This window comes from Callorhinus ursinus, unplaced genomic scaffold, assembly GCF_003265705.2.
Source record: "Callorhinus ursinus isolate GAN/ISIS: 27379988/994484 unplaced genomic scaffold, GSC_fseal_2.0 scaffold11, whole genome shotgun sequence".
NCBI classification, from domain to species: Eukaryota; Metazoa; Chordata; class Mammalia; order Carnivora; family Otariidae; genus Callorhinus; species Callorhinus ursinus.
Window position 1 is genome coordinate 47,304,627 of NW_027397073.1, and position 21,242 is coordinate 47,325,868.

The 21,242-nt window shown below is 48.5% G+C and overlaps 1 protein-coding gene and 1 non-coding gene across 2 annotated transcripts in view; one reads left to right on the plus strand and one right to left on the minus strand.

The window, feature by feature from the left end:
• NPC1 (NPC intracellular cholesterol transporter 1) overlaps positions 1 to 21,242 on the plus strand; it is a 48,525-nt gene that overhangs the window by 26,416 nt on the left and 867 nt on the right. Inside the window, exons 10-24 of the mRNA XM_025886401.2 lie at positions 2,225 to 2,325; positions 4,844 to 4,946; positions 7,869 to 8,058; positions 8,709 to 8,891; positions 10,015 to 10,129; positions 12,122 to 12,249; positions 12,343 to 12,483; positions 13,904 to 13,993; positions 14,436 to 14,623; positions 15,391 to 15,506; positions 16,151 to 16,280; positions 17,518 to 17,718; positions 18,682 to 18,913; positions 19,647 to 19,760; positions 20,373 to 20,535. Of these exons, the coding sequence (XP_025742186.1) occupies positions 2,225 to 2,325; positions 4,844 to 4,946; positions 7,869 to 8,058; positions 8,709 to 8,891; positions 10,015 to 10,129; positions 12,122 to 12,249; positions 12,343 to 12,483; positions 13,904 to 13,993; positions 14,436 to 14,623; positions 15,391 to 15,506; positions 16,151 to 16,280; positions 17,518 to 17,718; positions 18,682 to 18,913; positions 19,647 to 19,760; positions 20,373 to 20,535 (2,195 nt within the window). The remainder of the gene's footprint in view (positions 1 to 2,224; positions 2,326 to 4,843; positions 4,947 to 7,868; positions 8,059 to 8,708; positions 8,892 to 10,014; positions 10,130 to 12,121; positions 12,250 to 12,342; positions 12,484 to 13,903; positions 13,994 to 14,435; positions 14,624 to 15,390; positions 15,507 to 16,150; positions 16,281 to 17,517; positions 17,719 to 18,681; positions 18,914 to 19,646; positions 19,761 to 20,372; positions 20,536 to 21,242) is intronic.
• LOC112835419 (U6 spliceosomal RNA) lies at positions 7,528 to 7,634 on the minus strand. Its single transcript, XR_003211224.1, has one exon. It is a non-coding gene; the product is annotated as a U6 spliceosomal RNA (small nuclear RNA).

Below are 21,242 nucleotides of genomic sequence, written 5' to 3' on the forward strand. Positions count from 1 at the left end.
AATGAACGAAAATGTGCAGTGTCCCCTTGAGAAGTGAGGGTAGGATTGGTGTGCAGTTCAGACTGGAGGATGCTGAAGCGGCTTCGCATTGGAGGCCCATCTAGCTGGGCAGGCTGCGGTTATCATTTGCATTAGTCACAGTGCTTGGTGACTGTGACGTGATGTTTAGGTCTGTGCCCGTGGCGGGGAGAGCAGCCTGCACTTGATAGGCCTGCTGTCGCTGAGTGCCCTCACGTGGCCTGGAGACATTTGTTCAGCCAAACAGCCACTATGGCTGTTGGGTCACTTTGGGGACAGAGAAATTATTACTTGTCATTTTTTTGAAAAAGATTTTTTGTTTATTTTAGAGAGGACGAGAGTGTACACGCGAGTCAGGGGAGGTGCAGAGAGAGAGACTCTTTGGAGCAGTCTCCCCGCTGAGCGTGGAGCCAGACATTGGGCTCGATCCCACAACCCTGAGATCATGACCTGAGCCAAAGCCAGGAGTCGGATGCTCAGCCGACTGAGCCATCCAGTGCCCCTATTCCTTGTCACTTTTGAGTGTGCTGTCAACTAACCACATCTCTGGAGCCAGCCACTCTGACATCTCGTCTGATCTGGTGGCCTTAAGCTCTGTTCTGTTTTTGTTACTGGGATGTGATCTTGAGGTACTCAGGCTGCATTTGCTCTATTTCATAAAACAGTAACGGTATGCCCGTATACGCTAAACCAGCGTTCTCCACAGGATAGATGGTACAGGGCGGCCATGGGCAGTTTGAAAAATGAAAAATTAATATTCTTCAATTTTTATATTTAAAGGGAAAAGCTGTTTACTTCCTGTCTTACAAAATGGAAGTCAACAAAATTTTGGCAGAGAGGATGATGCAGGAGACTAGTGTTTTATCCAAGGGGAGATGGGTTCAGGTCGGTGCAGAAATGCTGCTGTGGGCCACTTCGCTCCCACCGGCAGATCTTTGTTTGCTCTTCTGTGTCTCTGGCTCTCACCTCCCTCCTCAGCTTTTCGCCGGCTTTTCCCCCAGAGGTCCTGCGGGCCTGGCAAACCCGCACCCAGAACCAAGCACGGACCTCCTTCTTCCCCCGTGTCCCCTGTATTGTGTGATGGCACCAACATCTACCAGCAACTCCAACTCGAGGCTGTATTTCTGCATCCTTCCTCATCCTCACCTCCCTTTATGTAATTCTTATGGATTTTAGCCTCCGGATGAGCTCTCAAATCCATGATGGGGTGGCAGGGCCCCATGTGTGGGCTGAGGGGACTTGGCTTCTGGTTGCGGCCCTGCAGCCTGTTTGCCCCACGCGGGTGGCCTGACCTCCAGTCGGAGCCCATCAGCCACGGGCTCTGAAGGGCCAAGCTTCGGGTCATCTGTGAGAACCGTCCTGAGTGCCCAGCAGAGGTCTGGCTCAGGATGTGTTCTGGAATGCTGGTCCCCCCACTGGCTGTCTTCACGGCACCACCCTTGCCTGGACCCTTGCACGAACCTGACTGGTCTGTGGGCTTTTGCTTCCCTTTCCGCCCCACTCCTAGACCTTCTTCCATTTTACCACCTGAGTTATCTGTGTAAAACAGCTCATGACACCCTTTTCCCCCAGGTCTCTCATTGCTCCCCAGTGTCTCAAGGGTAATGATCCAAGCCATGCAGCAGGGCACTTAATCCTTTTTTTCATTGTCTGTCCCTCACCCTTTCCAGCCCTGCCCCTTCCCTCAGAAGTCCTCCCTTCGTAGGCGCCCCATGCTCTGGACAGGACTTTGTGTGGCTCCTCACACGGCGATCTTGTGGCTCTCTTCTCCCACGTCCCTGTTCTCGTTCTTTCTTCTCTTCCCATGTTGCGGTTGTAAGAGCACCCTCACTGCCCCCCGCCCGGGTGAAGCCCCCCCAGCCTTAGAGACCTGCTTGCGTACAGCCTCCCCTTTTGGGTGGCAGTCTTCTGTGTGTGTTAGCTGCTGCCTCGTCCGCGCTGTGCACCGCGTGAGCTCCGTTCCCGTGTGCGCCGTGCGCCGTACCTTACCGACCGCATCGTGCTGGGTTGGCCTGCCTCTGGCTCAGTGAGGCTGGCTCCCAGAGGCAAGTGCTGGACCGCATTACTCACCTAAGGAACCACAGGGCCCACGTGGGGCTTAGGATATCATCGGCGTCTTTAACTGTTTGTTGTGTAAATGTTTAGGTCTCTGTGATGTCTTGAGGCTCGTTTCTAACTGGGAGGTGTTTTCTAAACCACTTCGCAGGGCTCCCGCCTCTCTGAATGATACCAGTTTGCTCCATGATCCTTGCCTGGGTACGTTTGGTGGGCCAGTGTTCCCGTGGCTTGTGTTAGGAGGCTATGACGGTAAGTAAGGGAAGCTTCTGCTTTTCCTATTAGATAAAGTAGTCTTGGTTCTGTCACTAAGAGTCAAGTGGTAATTACCCCAAGTGTAGGCTTGCTTTGGGCTTTGGCTTTGGATTTTCTTCTGGGTTTAAAAGAAGTAGATGATGCACACTTTGGGAAGCTGTCAAAAGCCAAGGATTTTTCACCAGAATATTGCAATTGTGCACCTCCACATAACTCATTGTTCAATTTCAAAGAGTTCAGGGAACCCTTAGGGAGTCCGTGGACCTCAGGTTAAGAACATCTATGGGGCACGTGGGTGGCTCAGTCAGTTAAGTGTCTGCCTTCGGGATTGAGCCCCGTGTCGGGCTCCCTACTCAGCAGAGAGCCTGCTTCTCCCTTTTTCTCTGCCTTCCAGTCACCCTGCTTGTGCTCTCACGCTCTCAAATAAAATCTTAAACAACAACAACAACAACAAAAAACTGTGATGGGAGTGATATAATAAGGTGAGATATGGGAAAAAAGAAACAAAGTTGTTCTATGTTTTCTTCCTAAACCAGTTGGTTAAGAATTGAGACACTTCTGTAGGGGGAGGAGCAGTGGGTTTGCTCTTTGCTGGTTGATTCCTGTAGCACCTAGAACAGACTGTACCAGGTATGATGGGGCCATGATTCAGGTGACACCTTTGGCATCAGAAGCCTAATTATGGGCAGCTCAACAGGTTTTTCTCCAGCTCAAGGAAGAGGCCAATTAGATGTTGTTCTCCTCACCCAGTAGGAGGGGATAAGTCCTATCTATATTTAAATTTTACTCTGCCTCATAAAATGCCACTTCTGATCCGTGGGGAAAAGATGGTGTCACCAACTGGTGAGCCATAACCATCAAAATTAAATTTGATCTCTACCTTATTCCATCCACATAAACTCCAGATGTGTCAAAAACAGATGTATAAGAAGTGAAGCTATTAAAGATCTAGAAGAAAATACAGGAGGAATTTTCAGAAATAATTTTAAAATGGAGAAGGCATTTTCTAAGTGAGGCACAAAAAACCCAGAAGCCACAAAAGGAAACATTGATGAATTTGACTACATAAGAATTTAAAATTCCTATGTGGAAATGAAGCATCATAAACTTTAAAAAAAAAGGGGGGGCAACTAAACCAGAGGGGGACTAAAAACAGTACACATAATGGATAGCGTGTCCTTAATATATAAAGGGCTCTTGTGAAGAAAAGAAAAGACCAGCAACCCAGAAGAAAAGTAGGCAAAGCCATATGAAAGTTAACAAAAGAACAAATACACAGGGCTATTCATTATATGGGGGAAATGCCTAACCTCACTCCTAGATAGTGAAATGCACCTCACTTCGGTCTTTGTACCTAACACAGGGGCAAAGACCTAAGAGTTTGATAAACCCTCTGTGGGCGAACGTGATAGGGACCCCATTGTTGGCAGGAGGGTAAATGGTTCCTAGAATGTAAGCTCCAGGAAGGCAGGGATTTTCCTCTTTTGTTCACTGATACATATCCAGAGTACCTAACGTAATTAATGCCTGGCACGAAGCAAGACCTCAGTAAATGTCTTGCTGAATAAAGAAATGAAAAAGAGGATAGCCTCTTTGAAGGGCAGTTTGGGGGAATTTATCAAAATTACAATTGCACATACCTTTTGATTCAGTGCTTGTACTTACAAGAATTGATTCTCCAAATACGTACTTTACACATGAAAAGTATTTCCCAGGTTATTCTTTGTAGTACTTTTGTGTATAATTTTAAAAATTGCAAAAATGTCCATCATCTGGAGATTGGTTAAATTATACTAGAAAATAAGATACAGCAGGAAAAAAGCTCTTTATGTCCTAAAATGGAACCATCTCCAAGATACAAATTAAAAAACGTAATGTGCAGAACAGCGTGTGGCTAGTCAGTTGGGCGTCTGCCTTCGGCTCAGGTCATGATCCCAGGGTCCTGGGATCGAGTCCCGCATCGCTTCTCCTTCTGCCTGCCGCTCCCCCTGCTTGTGCACGTGCATGCATGCTCTCTCTCACAAATAAATGAATGAAATCTTTAAAACTGTATGTGTATATTAAACTATATAAATATTTATAGAAAACTGTATATATATTTTAAAAAAAAAACAAAGGAAAGGTCAAGAATATATGTGTTTGCTTGAGCATGCATGGAGTGTCTCTGGAAATAGTTCAGATAGTGGGGAGGAGAACTAAGCGTAGAACGGACTGGGGAAGGGGAGTCTACAGGGATCGCCTTCCTGCTTGAAGTCTTTACCATGCGCAGGCTACATAGTTAAAAAAAGGTTACTCATCCTGAGTGAAACTGCCCATGTCAGATTCTAGAACATCCTTTCTATTCCGTAGCTGAGCTGCACAGACACTGCGTCAGTGAACAGGTTTTTGTTCTTAGAGCATAGACTGCAGCCCCCATGAGAAACCAGTCACCTCGTGGTCTCGGGCTTTTCCGTCATGTTTATCTAATTTTCTGCCTGCTTCTCATCTTCTGGATGTCCCGTTTTTCCCATTCTAGATCAAAACTACAATAATGCCACAGCCCTTGTGATTACCTTTCCTGTCAATAATTACTACAACGATACAGAGAAGCTCCAGAGGGCCCAGGCCTGGGAGAAAGAGTGAGTTGCTGTCTTTGTTCTGTGGGAAGCTGGGCGCTAACAGCATGCACTGAAACTTCGTTCAGCTAAATTAACCAACAGCAGATCTGAGTCATTTTTTTCCCACTTGGTACTAATGATGCTAAGAAAAAAGTCTGTAAGACAGTTCATCCGTAAACGTTGTGTGACTAGATAATCCCTGCACAGGAATGCGGAAGTCTACCTCGCGTGCACCACCCCTCTCACAGCAAGCCGCCGGGAGCAAGCTGGGTGCACATTAGTAAGGGACACGCACGGTAGGAAATCCTGCGGTCACTAAAGATAGGTGAATAGATGATTCCAGATGAAGGACATAAAAGCTGCATTCAGCGTGTCTAGGGAAATATGTGTCCATCCCTAGAAAAATCTCAAGCACGGGCCCCGGGAAATCGTTAATCGTTAACTCTGGAACCCCTAGAGCATAGGACAGAGAGCTGAGCAAGACAGAACACTTGTGACCCTTTATACCTTGCGGTGCTTTTTGTTTTAACAGCTTTGTTGGAATATGAATCCCATACCAGACATTTCACCCAACTAAAGCGTGATCCAGTAGCTTTTAGTGTATTCATTGATATGCACACATACCACAGTGAATTTGAGAACTTTTTTGTTTTTTAATCTCAAGAAGAAACCCCATCTCCTTTAGCTCCTACCCCCCATCCTCACCCTCCCACCTCCCAGCCCTGCGCACCCATTGATCTGCTTTCCGTCTCCGTATGATACTGTATTCTGGACATTTACATGAGTGGAAGCATATACGTGGACTTCTGTGTCTGGCTTCTTTCACGTAGCGTGTTTCCAAGGTTCACCCAAGTTACAGCATGTATCAGTACCTCATTCCTTTTTATGGCTGCATAATGTTTCATCCTGGGGATATGCCTCATTTTTATCCATCATTAGCTGATGCACATTTGGGTGGTTCCTACCTTTTGGCCATTATGAATAATGTCTCTGTAAGACATTCATATACACATTTTTGTGTGAACTTTAATACGTTTCCATTTCTCTTGGATATATACCTAGGAGTAGAATTGCTGGGTCATATGGTAACTCTTTGAAGAATTGCCAGATTATTTTCCACTGTGGCTGCACCGTTTTACACTCGCAGCAGCCTGTGTGAGGGGCCCTGTTTCTCCACATCCTCGTGAACACTTTTTATGTGACCCTTTGGTTCTGGCCATCCTAGTGGGTGTGAGGTGGTATCTCAGTGTGGTTTTCATTTGCATTTCCCTGATGGCTCCTGATTTCAAGCATCTTTTCTTGTGCTTGCTGGCCATCCATATAACTCTTCCTATCCTTTGTCCATTTTTAACTGAACTATCTGTATTTTTACTGTTAAATTATAAGAGTTCTTATATGTTCTACAAGTCTACTGTCACCTATATGATTTCCAGGCATTTGTTCCCAGTTTCTTTGTTTTGTTTGTTCTGTTTTCTCGCTGGTGCCCACTGAAGCACAAGTTTTTAGTTTTAAAGTCCCATTTTTTAGTTTTTTCTTTCGTCGCTCAAACTTTTGGTGACCTATCTGAGAAACTATGGCTTGATCCAAGGACATGGCAACTTATGCCTGTGTCTGCGGAGGATTTTAGAGTCCTAGCTATCACATTTAGGTCTTTGATCCATGTGAGTTCATTTTTTCATGTAGTGTGCTACCCACATGATCCCGGGCCATTTGTTGAGCAGATGACTCTTTCTGTCATTGGATAGTCTTGCTGCCTTGTCGACAGTTAGGTGACCACAGACACATGGTTCCTTTTGAGACTCTTAGTTGTGTTCCTTTGATCTGTTTGCCGATCCTTACGCTGGTACCACACTGTCCTGATTACTGTCATTTTGTAGAAAGTGTGGAATCGAGAAGTGTGTGTCCTCCTCCTTTGTTCTTCTTGAAAAAGAAGGGTTTGGGGCGCCTGGGTGGCTCAGTCGGTTGGGCGACTGCCTTCGGCTCAGGTCATGACCCTGGAGTCCCGGGATCGAGTCCCGCATCGGGCTCCCTGCTCGGCCGGGAGTTTGCTTCTCCCTCTGACCCTCTTCCCTCTCGTGCGCTCTCTCTCTCATTCTCTGTCTCTCGAATAAAATCTTTAAAAAAAGAGAGAAAGAAAAAGAAGGGTTTGGCTCTTCTGGGCCCCTTTCAATTCCAAATGTGAATTTCAGAATTAGCGTATCTTTCTATGAAGAAGTCAGCTGGGATTCTGATAGGGATTGCACTGAATTTGTAAATCAGCTTTTAAAAGTTTGTTCCATGAGTATATATCTTTATTATAATATGCTTCATTTAGAAATCCTTTTTATTTATTTTTTTGAAAGATTTTATTTTTATTTATTTGACAGACCCAACGAGAGAGGGAACACAAGCAGGGGGAGTGGGAGAGGGAGAAGCAGGCTTCCCGCGGAGCAGGGAGCCCGATGCGGGGCTCGATCCCAGGACCCTGAGATCATGACCTGAGCCGAAGGCAGACGCTGAACGACTGAGCCACCCAGGCGCCCCTAGAAATCCTTTTTAGTAAAAAAGAAATGAGACCATGAACGAACTTTTTTTTTCTTTAAATTTTTTTTTATTGTTATGTCAACTTTTTTTCTTTTTAATGAATTTGCTTGTCATCTTTACGCAGGACCCATGCTAATCTTCTCTGTATCGTTCCAATTTTAGTATATGTGTTGCCAAAGCCAGCACCACGAGCTAATTTTTAAACTTGTCCTAAACTTGTTTCAAGTGATGGAAACTTCAGCATGTCTGGAACTTTGTAATCTGGGGTTGTCTCACCTTCTGGTCCCTAGTGTCAAAAATCCTAATACAGGGTACAGGTTAAGTAAGCATGGCTTTTGTGTCCTAGAGGTTGGGAAGACATTTCTCACTTAGCTGTCACTAAGTTTTAACTAAGAATATAAAATTTGTTGACTCTTCTAGGTTTATTAATTTTGTGAAAAACTACGAGAATCCAAATCTGACCATTTCTTTCACTACTGAGCGAAGTATTGAGGATGAACTGAATCGTGAGAGTAATGGTGATGTCTTCACGGTTCTGATCAGCTATGCCGTCATGTTTCTGTACATTTCCATAGCCTTGGGCCACATCAAAAGCTGTAGCAGGTTTCTAGTAAGTGGTGTGTGTGTGTGTGTGTGTGTGTGTGTGTGTGAGTGTGTGAGAGAGAGAGAGAAAAATGGCAATGCACAGCATGATATCATATTTTTGCCTCTACTTTTTTGCGGGGGTGGAGTGGGTGGAAGGGCAGAGAGAGAGAAAAAAAAGAAAATCCTGAGCAGGCTCTACGCCCAGCTGGAGCCTGACACTCGATCTCATGACCCTGAGATCATGACCTGAGCCAAAATCAAGAGTCAGATGCTTAACCAACCGAGCCACCCAGGCACCCCTGCCTCTACTTAGTTAATACTAAATCATTAGGTTCAAAACTGGTTTACATTCCCCTGTTTTCATTGTATGTAATATTTTCTATTTCCTGCATGTGTTTTCTTCAGTTCCAAATTTTTGGTTTATTTTAAACTTAAAATTTATTCCCCACAATCCAGTTTTTCCTAATTTGGCTACATCATCACCTAAGAATTGAAACCCATAAAACATGTTGCTTGCTAGGGAAGACCTAGAACACTTTTCAAAGCTTTTCTCAAACTCGGAGAGGACGTTTTTTTAAACTCCAAATCGGCTACACCCAAAAAAAGGTAAAATGAGGATCTTTTAGTCATAGGACAGATGACAGTCTGACGATTTGTCTTTGTTGCATGTCTTAGGTGGATTCTAAAATCTCCCTTGGCGTCGCCGGGATCCTCATTGTGTTGAGTTCAGTGGCGTGCTCACTGGGGATCTTCAGCTACATTGGGATCCCCCTCACCCTCATTGTGATCGAAGTCATCCCATTCCTGGTGCTGGCTGTTGGGGTGGACAACATCTTCATTTTGGTCCAGACCTACCAGGTATGTTTTCACAGTCTCACAGAGCTTGCCGTCGGCCCAAGTAGTGGGCTCTATTAATGGCTGTCGCGCTCCACGCAGAGTACTTGTGAGTGTGGACGTGAGACAGCTTTGTTTCCTATTCTCTCTGTTGCTGATTGGTGTCCATAACTTGTTTGGGACATTCTGAGACCAAGAAGTTCATCCTTCTCTTTGTTTGGAGAAATAGGTATAAAGTGAGAATTGTGTTTTTAAAGATTTTTTTTTTTTTTTTTTAATTCAAGAGAGAGAGAGAGTGCAGAGACAAGCAGGCTCCATGCCCGACTCAGCTCAGTCCCAGGACCCTGAGATCATGACCTGAGCTGAAACCAGGAGTCAGACACTTTACTGACTGAGCCACCCTGGTGCCCTGAGAATTCAGTTTTAAGTATGTGTGCAAGAAGGGCTTGCATGCTTGTGAAAAATATTTTGGATACAGCAGTTATTAAAATGAGTCTCCAATAGTGTAGAAGAATCAAAGATCTGTCAGAGATGCCACTAAAAAGATAGGGCAGCATAGGACCTGCTGATGTAGAAAATGGTCTCAATCATGATTTTTTCTCCCCTGGTCGCCTTACTTGGAGACTCAGTGGCACAGAAGAGTGTCACTTAATGGTCCAGCCACCTGCAGCTTGCGTTCTGTGTATTTTCCTGATAAGATGATCCAGTCTTCCCTTGAGCCTCTCACCTGTTTCCTGTCTTGGGGAGGGGGGAGGGGGAAGGGATTAGTGATTACCCTGGATGGGTTATCATGACAAGTTTCAGTCCCGCATCAAAGTTTATCTACGATAAGTAGAAGCTCGTAATCATTTTTCATTACCATTGAGTTAACACAAAGCAACAAAGAAGCAAAGAGATGGCATTGTCATTTAGAAATGTTAATGGCCCAGGGCGCCTGGGTGACTCAGTCCTTAAGCATCTGCCTTCCGGCTCAGGTCGTGATCCCAGGGTCCTGGTGCTAGGAGGGAAGCCGGCTTCTCCTCCTCCTTCCTCTCCCGCGGCTTGTGTTCCCTCTGTCACTGTCTCTCTCTCTTCAAATAAATCTTAAAAAAAAAAAAAAATGTTAATGGATGTTAATGGCCCGTGTTTTGTTTTTTGTTTTTTTAAGCGCGATGAACGTCTTCAAGGAGAAACTCTGGATCAACAGCTGGGCAGGGTCCTAGGCGAAGTGGCTCCTAGTATGCTCCTGTCATCCTTTTCAGAGGCTGTAGCGTTTTTCTTAGGTAATTACTCTCTGAATTCCACCAATCCCACCGTTTTCTGAGCCTGGGGGTAGAAGGATCTGTATGGGTATCTGAATATGTCCCTTTGTGTTGCTTCCTTGTTTGAGCTTTGATCTGTAATCAGAAAATATCAGAATGGACCACAAGAAAAATTAGTGGCAGTATCTTGGGTATCATTTTGGAAGTGTCCGCTTTTCTTTTTTCTTAGAGCGGGGAGGAGCAGAGGGAGAGAGAGGCTCTTAAGCAGGCTCTCCGCCCAGCGCAGAGCCTGATGCGGCGCCCCATCTCACGACCCCGAGATCATGACCTGAGCTGAAATCAGGAGTCGGCTGCCCGACTGACTGAGGCCACCCAGTGGCCCTCGTCTTTCTCATGTTGTTTCATGACAGTGTGGATGTTGGGGTCCGGGCTGACAGAGAACCTAGAGCTCCTCTGCCGCTTCCCCTTTTTGGCACCCGTGGCAAATGGGGGTCTTTGAAAACGGCATTCCCACATCCCCACAGGAGCCTTGCCAACACCGCACTCTGAGCGGAGTCCACAGGCAGAGACTGTCTTCCTCCGTCCACACAAGTCATCGGGGAAGCAGCCTCATTAACGAGCCCAGGTCCTTGGACCTCACCTCACTACAAGGAGCCAGAATAAGCTGGAACAAAACCCAGCGCTTCCTCTCTTTGCTCTGGAGAAATCACCACGCCGCCTCCCTAGTAGGGCTGTCTGCCCCCGGCTGCTGTGTGGCAACAGTAGGCCCAGAAAACCGAGTGCGTCCCCGGAGCGGGAGGCCGGGTCAGAGACGCCGGCGGTGGGCTGCCGGCTCTCACAGGGCCGCCCGTCAGAGGCGGCGGGCTTTCAGAACAGGCGCGTGCCCGGCGGACGGTCCGCCTTTCCGCAAAGCAGCGCGCTTTCACCTGTGGTCCTTACACTTCCTCTTGGTGGATACAGTGCAGAAAAAGTTATTTTCTCTCGTTTTCTCATCAGAAAATGTGATGATACTAGCAACCGATACTGTGCCTCAAGCCTGGAGTGACTGAAGGGGGACCGGAGGAGCAGGGAGCTCAGGTCTAAAAAAGGCAGTTACATGTTACTGGCCAGGTGCTGCTAGGTTCAGTTTGTTGTGTGTGTTTTTTTTTTTTTTTTAAGTGAAGCTGTGAATCTAGATTTTTGTGTTGAGTCTCCTTGTTAAGTATTGGCTACATTTTTTTTTTTTTTTTAAGATTTTAAAGAGAAAGAATGAGTGGTAGGGAGCGGCAGAAGCGGGGGTAGAGGGAGAAGCAGGCTTCCCGCCGAGCAGGGAGCCCGATGCGGGGCTCGATCCCAGGACCCTGGGATCATGACCTGAGCCGAAGGCAGCCGCTTTTAACCAACTGAGCCACCCAGGCGCCCTAATATTGGCTACCTTTTTAAGAAATGTTTTTTTCATCCTAAATGTGGACCATACAGGATACATCTGGCCTGTGGGCTGCTAGTTTGCAGTTTCTGGGTGTTAACCCGGTACTTCTGACTGGGAGCACCCTCATCTGATTGTAATGGAAGTGGGAGACTAATACTGTTGATCTAATAGCAGATGGAAAATACTGCTGTCCAGAGCAAAGCATAGAAGGTGCAAGAAGAAATGACCGATACTGATGGTGCTGAAAGTTTAATGTGCATAGATTTGTCTTGGAGAGCCTGTTATATACAGTTGAATTGGGTGTGAATTCCCACTGTACTGATGAAGTAGGCTAAGGGGAGAGCTCAGGAACCTACGTTTTTACCTCCCCAAGTGGTTCCGGTGCTGATACCATTTTGCAAAACACCGGGTGTATGGGTTCTTTGAGTTCTGGTGTGACACCCCCAGACTTGGGCGGCATTCCTCTGTGGGGGTGTGGGAAGCGCGGGTCTTCTCGTGGCTTCAGTCCATTCTGGCTCCTTGCGTTGCTGTGTACACAGGAGTGTAAGACTCGCACAGGGTCCCCTGCTGTTGGAAGTGACCGGGCAGCTTCTCTCCCCCTGCAGGAGCCTTGTCAAAGATGCCAGCCGTTCACACTTTCTCCCTGTTTGCCGGGATGGCCGTCCTCATTGACTTCCTGCTTCAGATTACCTGTTTCGTGAGTCTCTTGGGGTTAGACATTAAGCGTCAAGAGGTAAGTTGTTGTCAGGATGACAGTCTGTTTACAGTCTAGAATCAAAGTGAGGCGGCAGGAGGGTGTCACCTTTGCTCCTCTTTGTCCTCTCAGAAAAATCGCCTGGACATCCTTTGCTGTGTCAGAGGCTCTGAAGATGGAACTGGCATCCAGGCCTCAGAAAGCTGCTTGTTTCGGTTCTTCAGAAACTCCTATTCTCCTCTTCTACTTAAGGATTGGATGCGACCAATTGTGGTCTGAGTTTGTGGTTCTCCTCATTTTTCTCCCAAAAACAGATTTGTCACATGCCTTCTAAGAAATCAGCTTGGGTGGGGCACCTGGGTGGCTCAGTCGATTAAACTTCTGACTCGATGATTTCAGCTCAGGTCATGATCTCAGGGTCCTGGGATCGAGCCCCTTGTCAGGCTCAGTGTGGATTCTGCTTGTCCCTCTCCCTCTGCCTCTCCCCCCTGCTCGCCCACATACTTCTTTCTAAAATAAATAAATAAAATCTTAAAAAAAAAGTGTGGGAAGGAGATTCTGACAGCTGTTAAGTATATATATGAAATGCAAAAGCAAATATGTACAAGTATATAAAATATTTTTCCAGCTAGCTTTTAGCAGTCAATATAAGCAAGTTTTTATTTTGAAGTAATTACAGATTCATAGAAAGTCAAGAAGATAGTACAGAGAGGACCCAGGTGCCCCTTACCCAGCTTCTTCCTGTGGTCTTACACAATTGTAGTTGAGCGTCAAAACCAGGGATTTGACGTGGGCACAGTGTGTGTGTCTAGTTCCGAGTCCCTTTATCACATGTGCAAGCTGCAGGAACCACCACTGCAGTGGATATACAGAACCGTCCTGTCACAACACTCTCCTTACGCTGCCCGTCTATAGTGCCATGAGCCCCCCACACACGCGCACACCACCCACCGTCCCGAGTCCCCAGCAGCCGTGCAGGAGCTTTTTGTAGTTGACACACTGCATGTAGCCACCAGTGATAACCTGTCACTTCTCAGTGACTAAAAGAAGATGTATTAGTCTCCAGTAGTGGTAAAGTAATAGTAATACATAACATCTCATGAACACTTCATATTGGGTATCGTGCTAAATATTGGGTACAATGCTGAATCTGGATTATCCCCAGATTTTCTCGTGTAATCCACAAAACTTCTGTTACACATCTTTTATTTTTCCTGTTTTACTGATGAGGAAGTAGAAGCTGAGAGAGGTTTAGTGACTTCTCAGGGTCACTCAAATCCTGGAGGCAGGATTTGAACCCAGGCTGTTTGACTAGATACTATGATCTCAGCCACTATCCCCTACTCTCTACTTTAACATGGCGTGTAAACTTTTCAATTGCGAAAAGTCCTGTTTGTTTTTTTTAAAGATTTTTATTTATTTATTTGAGAGAGAGAGAGAGAGAGACAGCATGAGAGGGGATAGGGTCAGAGGGAGAAGCAGGCTCCCCGCTGAGCCGGGAGCCCGATGTGGGACTCGATATCGCCCAGGTCTCCGGGATCATGACCTGAGCCGAAGGCAGTCGCTTAACCAACTGAGCCACCCAGGCGCCCAGAAAAGTCCTGTTTTTAACGTGTGGAAGATCTTATCTATGTTCTTAAGCTCCAATACACGCAGTGTAGACACTGTCTTTACAACTCACTTTTCATTCCAGATAGCGGTATTTGTGGGTGTCCTGTCATTCAGTATCGCGGTCCTGAACAAAGTGGAAATTGGATTGGATCAGTCTCTTTCAATGCCCGATGTAAGCTGCTTTCTCTTTGATCTCGTGTAGCCAATGGTGTGAATAAATTTTCCCAATCTTGCGTGCAGTTATTCCAGGCCAATGCCTGCTTCTAATTGCACATGCTGCAGGTTCCCCCAGGTTACAAGAACCGCCACAGAGCTCAGCAGTGGGGGCCGTCTTTGCATTTGGGACTCTCGTGGGGTGGGGGGCAGCCGGAGAAATAGAACAGCAAGCCTTCTACCTCGTAGGGTGCCCTCCTGATGGTGGGCCAGCCAGAGAAGCACCTTGGGTGCAGGGAGGGTGAGGAGCAGGGAACCGGCTGGGGAGGGGATCCATATCTGGGCTGGGGCCGTCTCGACCAGCAGCATCCCAGTGCGGTCTTCATCCTTAGCCATTTTCCCCTCACTTTGACATCGGCAGCACGTTGCTACCTTGTCCTGTTCTCTGATCATTCTTTCAGGACTCCTACATGCTGGATTACTTCAGGTCCCTCAAATACCTGCATGCGGGTCCACCTGTGTACTTCGTCCTGGAGGAAGGGCACGACTACACCTCTCTGAGAGGGCAGAACATGGTGTGCGGGGGCATGGGCTGCAATAACGACTCCCTGGTGCAGCAGATCTTCACCGCGGCCCAGCTGGACAACTAGTCAGTACCGCCTGGCGTTCTTGTCCTGTAGCGGAGGCTGCCGGAAGGGGCCCTCGGCCACCGTCCGCGTGGGCCTATTTCTCACTGAAAATAGATTTGCTAGAAAATGTGTTGCTCAAAATCATGCTAACTCTAGCTTTACCTCAGCAAAAGCTTTAAAAGGACTAACTGAGGGTGGGGGGATGGGTTAGCCTGGTGATGGGTATTAAAGAGGGCACATACTGAATGGAGCACTGAGTATTATATGCAAACATGAATCATGGAACACTACCTCAAAAACTGATGTAATGTATGGTGATTCACATAACAATAAAAAATTATTTAAAAAAAAAATAAAAGGACTAACTGACCAGCTCCCATCTTGAAGGGTTTCCCCCTTTTTTTTTTTTTTAGTTTTTATTTTTTTATTTGACACACACAGAGAGATAGCGAGAGAGAGAGCGAGCGAGAGAGCACAAGCAGGGGGAGCGGCCGGCAGAGGGAGAAGCAGGCTTCCTGCATGAGCAGGGAGCCCGATGTGGGGCTCGATCCCAGGACCCTGGGATCATGACCTGAGCTGAAGGCAGCGGTTTAACCAACTGAGCCACCCAGGCGCCCCGATCTTGAAGGGTTTTCCATTAGGTGGTGATGAAGTCTGTCCTTTGCGCAGCAGTGTAACATCTAGAAAAAGCAGTTAGGTTTCGAGAAAAAGGACTGAATCTGGAAACATCCCCCCCGCCCCCCCCCAACACGGAGCAAGTCAGTAACTTCTCCCTCCTTCTTGCTAGTACCCGAATAGGCTTTGCGCCCTCGTCCTGGATCGATGATTATTTTGATTGGGTCAAGCCTCAGTCTTCTTGCTGTAGAGTCTACAACAGCACAGATCGTTTCTGCAACGCTTCAGGTACTTTCATCTCCTTTTCCAGATCTTTTCCTTTTCTCTGAAGACTTGTGACATTATAATTTAAAACTGATTGGCATTTCACCTGTTTCTACCGGCACCGGTCCCGTTTCCTTGGTCACCATCCCTCTCCTCAGCCGTGCTCTCTGAAGGGTGTCGTGGTGTTCTGTCTCCCTCCACCCCCCACCACAAGGCTGCAGGCCAAACACAGTCCTGGTCAGGGGACTCTGGTTTTCAGAGTCTTCGGGGTTCTCCCAACACCACTAATGGAGTCCCTTGGTTGGGGTCTGGCTGCAGCATCGCACAGGGGTCCTTCCCTTTGTTAATCACTATTGCCCTACAGTTTTGTTAGGAGTGTTGAGGTTGTCCTCGAATTTTCTCGATAAAAACACGGAAGCCTTGGACTCCGATAATACCAGCTGAGGTCATCCCCCAGGGAAGGCAGCCTGCTTCAGGGAAGAAAGTTTGTACAGCCTGCCTCAGATGAAGATGGACTCTCAGGTGTATTAGACTGTGAAAATCACGTGTGTTGGAAGCTTTGGGGTCAGGAAAAAGATTAGGGAAATTTCCCTCAGATCTTTAAATGTTTGAAAATAAAATCTGGAGCCTCGTTCTTCTCACCTCGGCCCCTCCTGTGTCTTTGCTAGTGGTTGACCCTGCCTGCATCCGCTGCAGACCTCTGACCCCGGAGGGCAAACAGAGGCCTCAAGGTGAAGACTTCATGAGATTCCTGCCCATGTTCCTTTCTGATAACCCAAACCCCAAGTGCGGCAAAGGGTAAGTGCCATTGAGCTGTGCGGAGAGGCGCCCCGTTGCGGTTATGTTGCGCAGGACGGCTAGCAGAGGGCTGGGTGGCGGCAGCTGTCTGGGAGAGGTCCCTCTCTTCCCCTCCCCACCCTGCCCCGATCTTCTGTGAGAGCAGAAAAACTTCAAACACCCATGAGGAGAGCGTCTCCTCATCTCACGCTGGTTTCACCCTGGCTCGAGCGTGTGTCCCGCCCTCGGAGCGCCGTGCCGGCGTCTAGCAGGGCAGGAGGGGAGCAGGGATGCGCGGCGTCTCAGAACGCGTTCACGTCCGTCTCAGGGACGGCTCCTCGGCTCGGTCACGTCACCCCGGATCGAGGTTTGGGTTCTTGCAGCCCCGCCGTTCTTGCCAGCCTGTCTGGCTGTGAGGTTGTGGGCTGTGTCACGCCCTCACCCCATCGAGCCGGGCAGCCAGTTAGCCAGGGACACAGGACGTCTGGGCCCAGAAATAGGGAAGATGCCTGGAGGCCTGGGGTGGGATGATTCAGAACCTCTGGTAGGAGGAAGCGTGTCCACACGTATGTTAGGTAAAGCCTGGACTTGCCCGTTTTCCCTAAGAGTATAGACCTCGACCAGAATCCCATCAGTCAGTCATGTATATCCTGGCCGTGCTTGGAGACCCACACTCGGTACCGAGGAAGGACAGTGCCTAAAAATAAAAATGAATCTTGCAGCTTGGTCTGCTTGTTGACTGAATGCTTTGGCCTACATAAAACAAATCCAAGTACATTCAGCTTTTAGGAAGACAACAGCCACCACTTACAGGGAGCCTCCTACGTGCCCACCTCATCACTCTTGCCACACAGCCCCTGAGGAGGTGGCAAAGGACACCGCAGCCCAGATGCAGTCCCTTTGCCCAGGGTTCCGTGGCCAGTACGTGGCAGGGCCGAGACCCGTCTCACAGCCATGGACTCGGGGCCCTTGTCCTTTCCCTCCTGTGACACAACAGTGCTGAGCAGTCACTGTAGGAAGACACAGATAGGGGAACGAGCACCTGTGCACCCAAACAACCAAAAGCACTACAGAAAAGCCAGCGTGAGAGAGGATGAGCCAGAACCCCCACCGTCCCCTCTCGGGGGGCCTTCCCTGTCCCTGAAATCTACAGCTCGTGTGCCTCTGAGCCCGGGGTCGGGTGATTCCACTTGGCCTTGCGTGCCCGGGTTCTGCGGGGACTTTCTGAGGCCTCTGACACCACCGAGTCTTCCCGTAGGGGACATGCTGCTTACAGTTCAGCCGTTAACATCCTCGGCAACGACACAGGTGTCGGAGCCACGTACTTCATGACCTACCACACCGTGCTTCAGACCTCTGCTGACTTCACTGACGCCATGAGCAAAGCCATCCTCATCGCCAGGAACATCACCACAACCATGGGCCTCGAAGGAAGTGGTTACCGTGTGTTCCCGTACAGGTAGTGTGAATTTTATAAGCGAGGTCCTGGGTTAGGGCCCACATCCCTCCCCTGGTGGGATGCTGACCCTTGGCTTTCGTTCTGACACCTTCTCCATCATGAGCACGAGCAAAGAATATCAAGGGAAGTAGCATCTGGGCGAAGGAAGGCCAGGGTCTGGAGCACCCACCAAGGTCTGAGTGCCGGACCCACAAAATTTGGTCTCTGGGCTGAAGCTCACAATCTGAAGAAGACACGCACCGAAACAGCCCCCGGGGCGGGAGGGCGCAGTACCGGGGGACGGGGCTTCACTGAGCGGGCGGAGTGGACATTCCCGCCCGGTAGGCACCGGCTGCCCCTGACTGCAGATTAGCTGGGACCAGTGTCTTTATGGAGGTTTTTCAGTTTTGTTTGTTGAGGTTTTCTCCTGTAAAGTATTTTAAGAGATACCAAATTTGGAAACTATTAAAAAGTAGAAGAAACAGGTGGTTTTTTCCCCACCCCTGTGATCTTGCTTAAAGGGGTTCAGACCCATTCTTGACAGGAGGACAGCCTGTTTTTCTGTGGAAGAAGTTCTCAGAATGGGTGTCCTAATTCCAGAGAAGAGCTGACTGACTTTGCCAAAAAAGCATTTTCTCCTCAGGCCCCACACAGAGCCCATTTGGCCTGAGGTAATTCTCAGGATAGATCAGGACTTGTGTTTTCAACATACCATGACATACTCTGTAAATGCCTATGAAGTGAAAAGGTTGGGCTTATGAACAAAAACTTTTATCTGAAATACACCTTTTGGATCATTAGGCCCTTCTTTGGGCATCAGTGGTCAGAGGTTCTGTAGAGGAGTTTTGCAAACAAAACAGGGAGTTTTTATGCAAGGGATGTCTCTGAGTAGTTTCAGTTTTGCAGTACCGGCAGGATGAAAAAAAAGTAGAGCTTCCAGAAGCAAGCACAAGCTGTAACAGAACCTTCTCCTCTCTTCTCCAGTGTGTTCTATGTCTTCTACGAACAGTACCTGACCATTATTGATGACACGATCTTTAACCTCAGCGTGTCCCTGGGAGCCATCTTCTTGGTGACCTTGGTTCTCCTGGGCTGTGAACTGTGGTCTGCAGTGATCATGTGTGTCACCATCGCCGTGATCGTGGTCAACATGTTTGGCGTCATGTGGCTGTGGGGCATCAGTCTGAACGCAGTTTCCTTGGTCAACTTGGTTATGGTGAGTCCTGGCCTGGTTTGTCCCTCCCTCCTGTGTCCCTTCCATGAACTGTTTCTTGGGGTAAAAGACCGAGGCCAGGTCTTGCTCTTGGACAGGTGGGATGGGTGCTAATGGAGTGGGGACATGGGTGGTACGTAGAACAACGAAAATGTGACTGTGTGGTGTCGTGGGGGTGTTTTGCCTGGAACTTCTATCCTGACGGGTTTGCAGAAACACGTAGCCTAATGACAAGACGTTCACTTTTTATTTAGAAAAAATGCTCCCTCCCAGTGGAATTCTCTACCAGCACCTTCTGCTTCCCATGCAGTTGCCAGGTGCTTTCTGATAGTCTTGAAGAGAAGAGCGTTTGGGAGAGTATTAAGATGCAGCATGTCTGTACTTAGGATACGAACGCTGCAGGGGGAGTGGCAGGGAGGCCCAGCTAAAGCAAATCTGAGGGGTGCTGGCTCTTGAGGGGTGGGGGTAACCTTACGAGGGTTCCACAGGAGCCCCTACAACAGGCAGGTCTACTGTAGAGAAGCGGAGCTCTGGGTGCTGTGCCCCCAGGGTCCCACGAGTCGCCTGGTACGCCTGCAGTTGGTGTGGTGGGGGCTGAGTGTCACAAGGTAGAGAGGATGTGCAGGGCTCCTGCGCCCCTGGGGCGCCCCACACGCCGGCTCCTGGGAGAGGAGTATGTGCCTGCTTAGGACTTTCAGCCGCAAGAGGGCAGTCTGACGGGAGCCCTGTTTTTCAGAGCTGTGGCATTTCCGTGGAGTTCTGCAGCCACCTGACGAGAGCGTTCACAGTGAGCACGAAGGGCGGCCGCGTGGAACGGGCCGAGGAGGCGCTCTCTCACATGGGCAGTTCTGTAAGTAGCCGGGCCGGAGATCTCCACACACACGGACCAGCCCATCAGCAGTGCTTCTCAGGAACCGGGAAAGTCAGTAGGAAAAACAGAATTTGAATTACTTAGCCACTCCCAAGGATGACAGGTCTTCGGGCATTTCACGAAACAGCTATATCCCGACGTTATTCAGAACTGTTTCCTTTGGTGAATCCTTTATAGACCATGGAGCAGGAAGAGAACAGAGAGGTCTGAGCATGCGTGTTGACCGCAAGGGAGCTGTGGCCCTCAGAGCCTGGAGAATCTTCTTAGTTTAACTCCATAGCCTGCTTCCACCTTTCAGCCAGTCACTTTGCCACTCCAGAAAATAGTTAAGAGTTCTCATCTAAAACTACAAGGAAATCTGTTTACAGACAGAGTCCAGTGTCTATGCAGAATACACAGCTTTTGCCCTTACACCCTTTTTTTTCAGGTCTATAAGCAGCAAATCACACAATTTTAGGAAGAGCAGTACTGCTTGTAACTGAAAGCTGGGTTCGCCCTGTTGCTTTGGGCCTTGCCCATCAAGAAATCACCGTAAGTGTTGAATTAGAGTAGGTTGGTTTAAGAGCTTTCCAACCCTGTCTCTTTTTTCAGGTGTTCAGTGGAATCACACTAACAAAATTTGCAGGGATTGTGGTGTTGGCGTTTGCCAAATCTCAGATCTTCCAGATATTTTACTTCAGGATGTATCTGGCTATGGTCTTACTGGGAGCCACCCATGGCTTGATATTCCTCCCTGTCTTACTCAGCTACATAGGTAAGCATTCTTGTTTCTGATTTTATTTATTTATTTGAGAGAGAGAATGATATAGAGAGCATGAGAGGGGAGAGGGTCAGAGGGAGAAGCAGACTCCCCGCTGAGCAGGGAGCCCGATGCGGGACTCGATCCCGGGACTCCAGGATCATGACCTGAGCTGAAGGCAGTCGCCCAACCGACTGAGCCACCCAGGCGCCCAGCATTCTTGTTCCTAAGCAAGTGGATGGAGGAAGCATGCTACTAAAGGAAAAGAGATCTGGAAACATTCTTAAATGGTACTTAAAAAAATTGTGAGAGGAAAACCATCCAGTCTAGAGGTTTCATGGATGGTCCGGACGGCTTCCTTAGTAAACTGCTGATGCTTTTCCTGGAGGCCCCGCCCGGCTGCCGCACAGGGCCCCGCAGTCAGCCGGTGAAGGGTGAAGGCGCTTGTATGGCAGCGCCACGCCCCGAGAGGAGAGGCCGGAGTGGCTCAGGTGCCAGGCTGGCCCAGCGGTGCTGCAGAGCGCGCTTACTCCCCGCCTCACCGCCCGCCCCAAGAGCCGCCTCTGCTTCTCTCATTTCGAGACTGTCCTCAAGATCTTTCTACTTCCGTGGCCACTTCAGCTTCCATAAATGACGTGTGGTTGGAAGGGGAGGACGGGACCAGCCTGCTTGCTCTGGAGCTGTATAAGAAGCTAAGGCGGTGGGGGGCAGAAAGTTGGTAC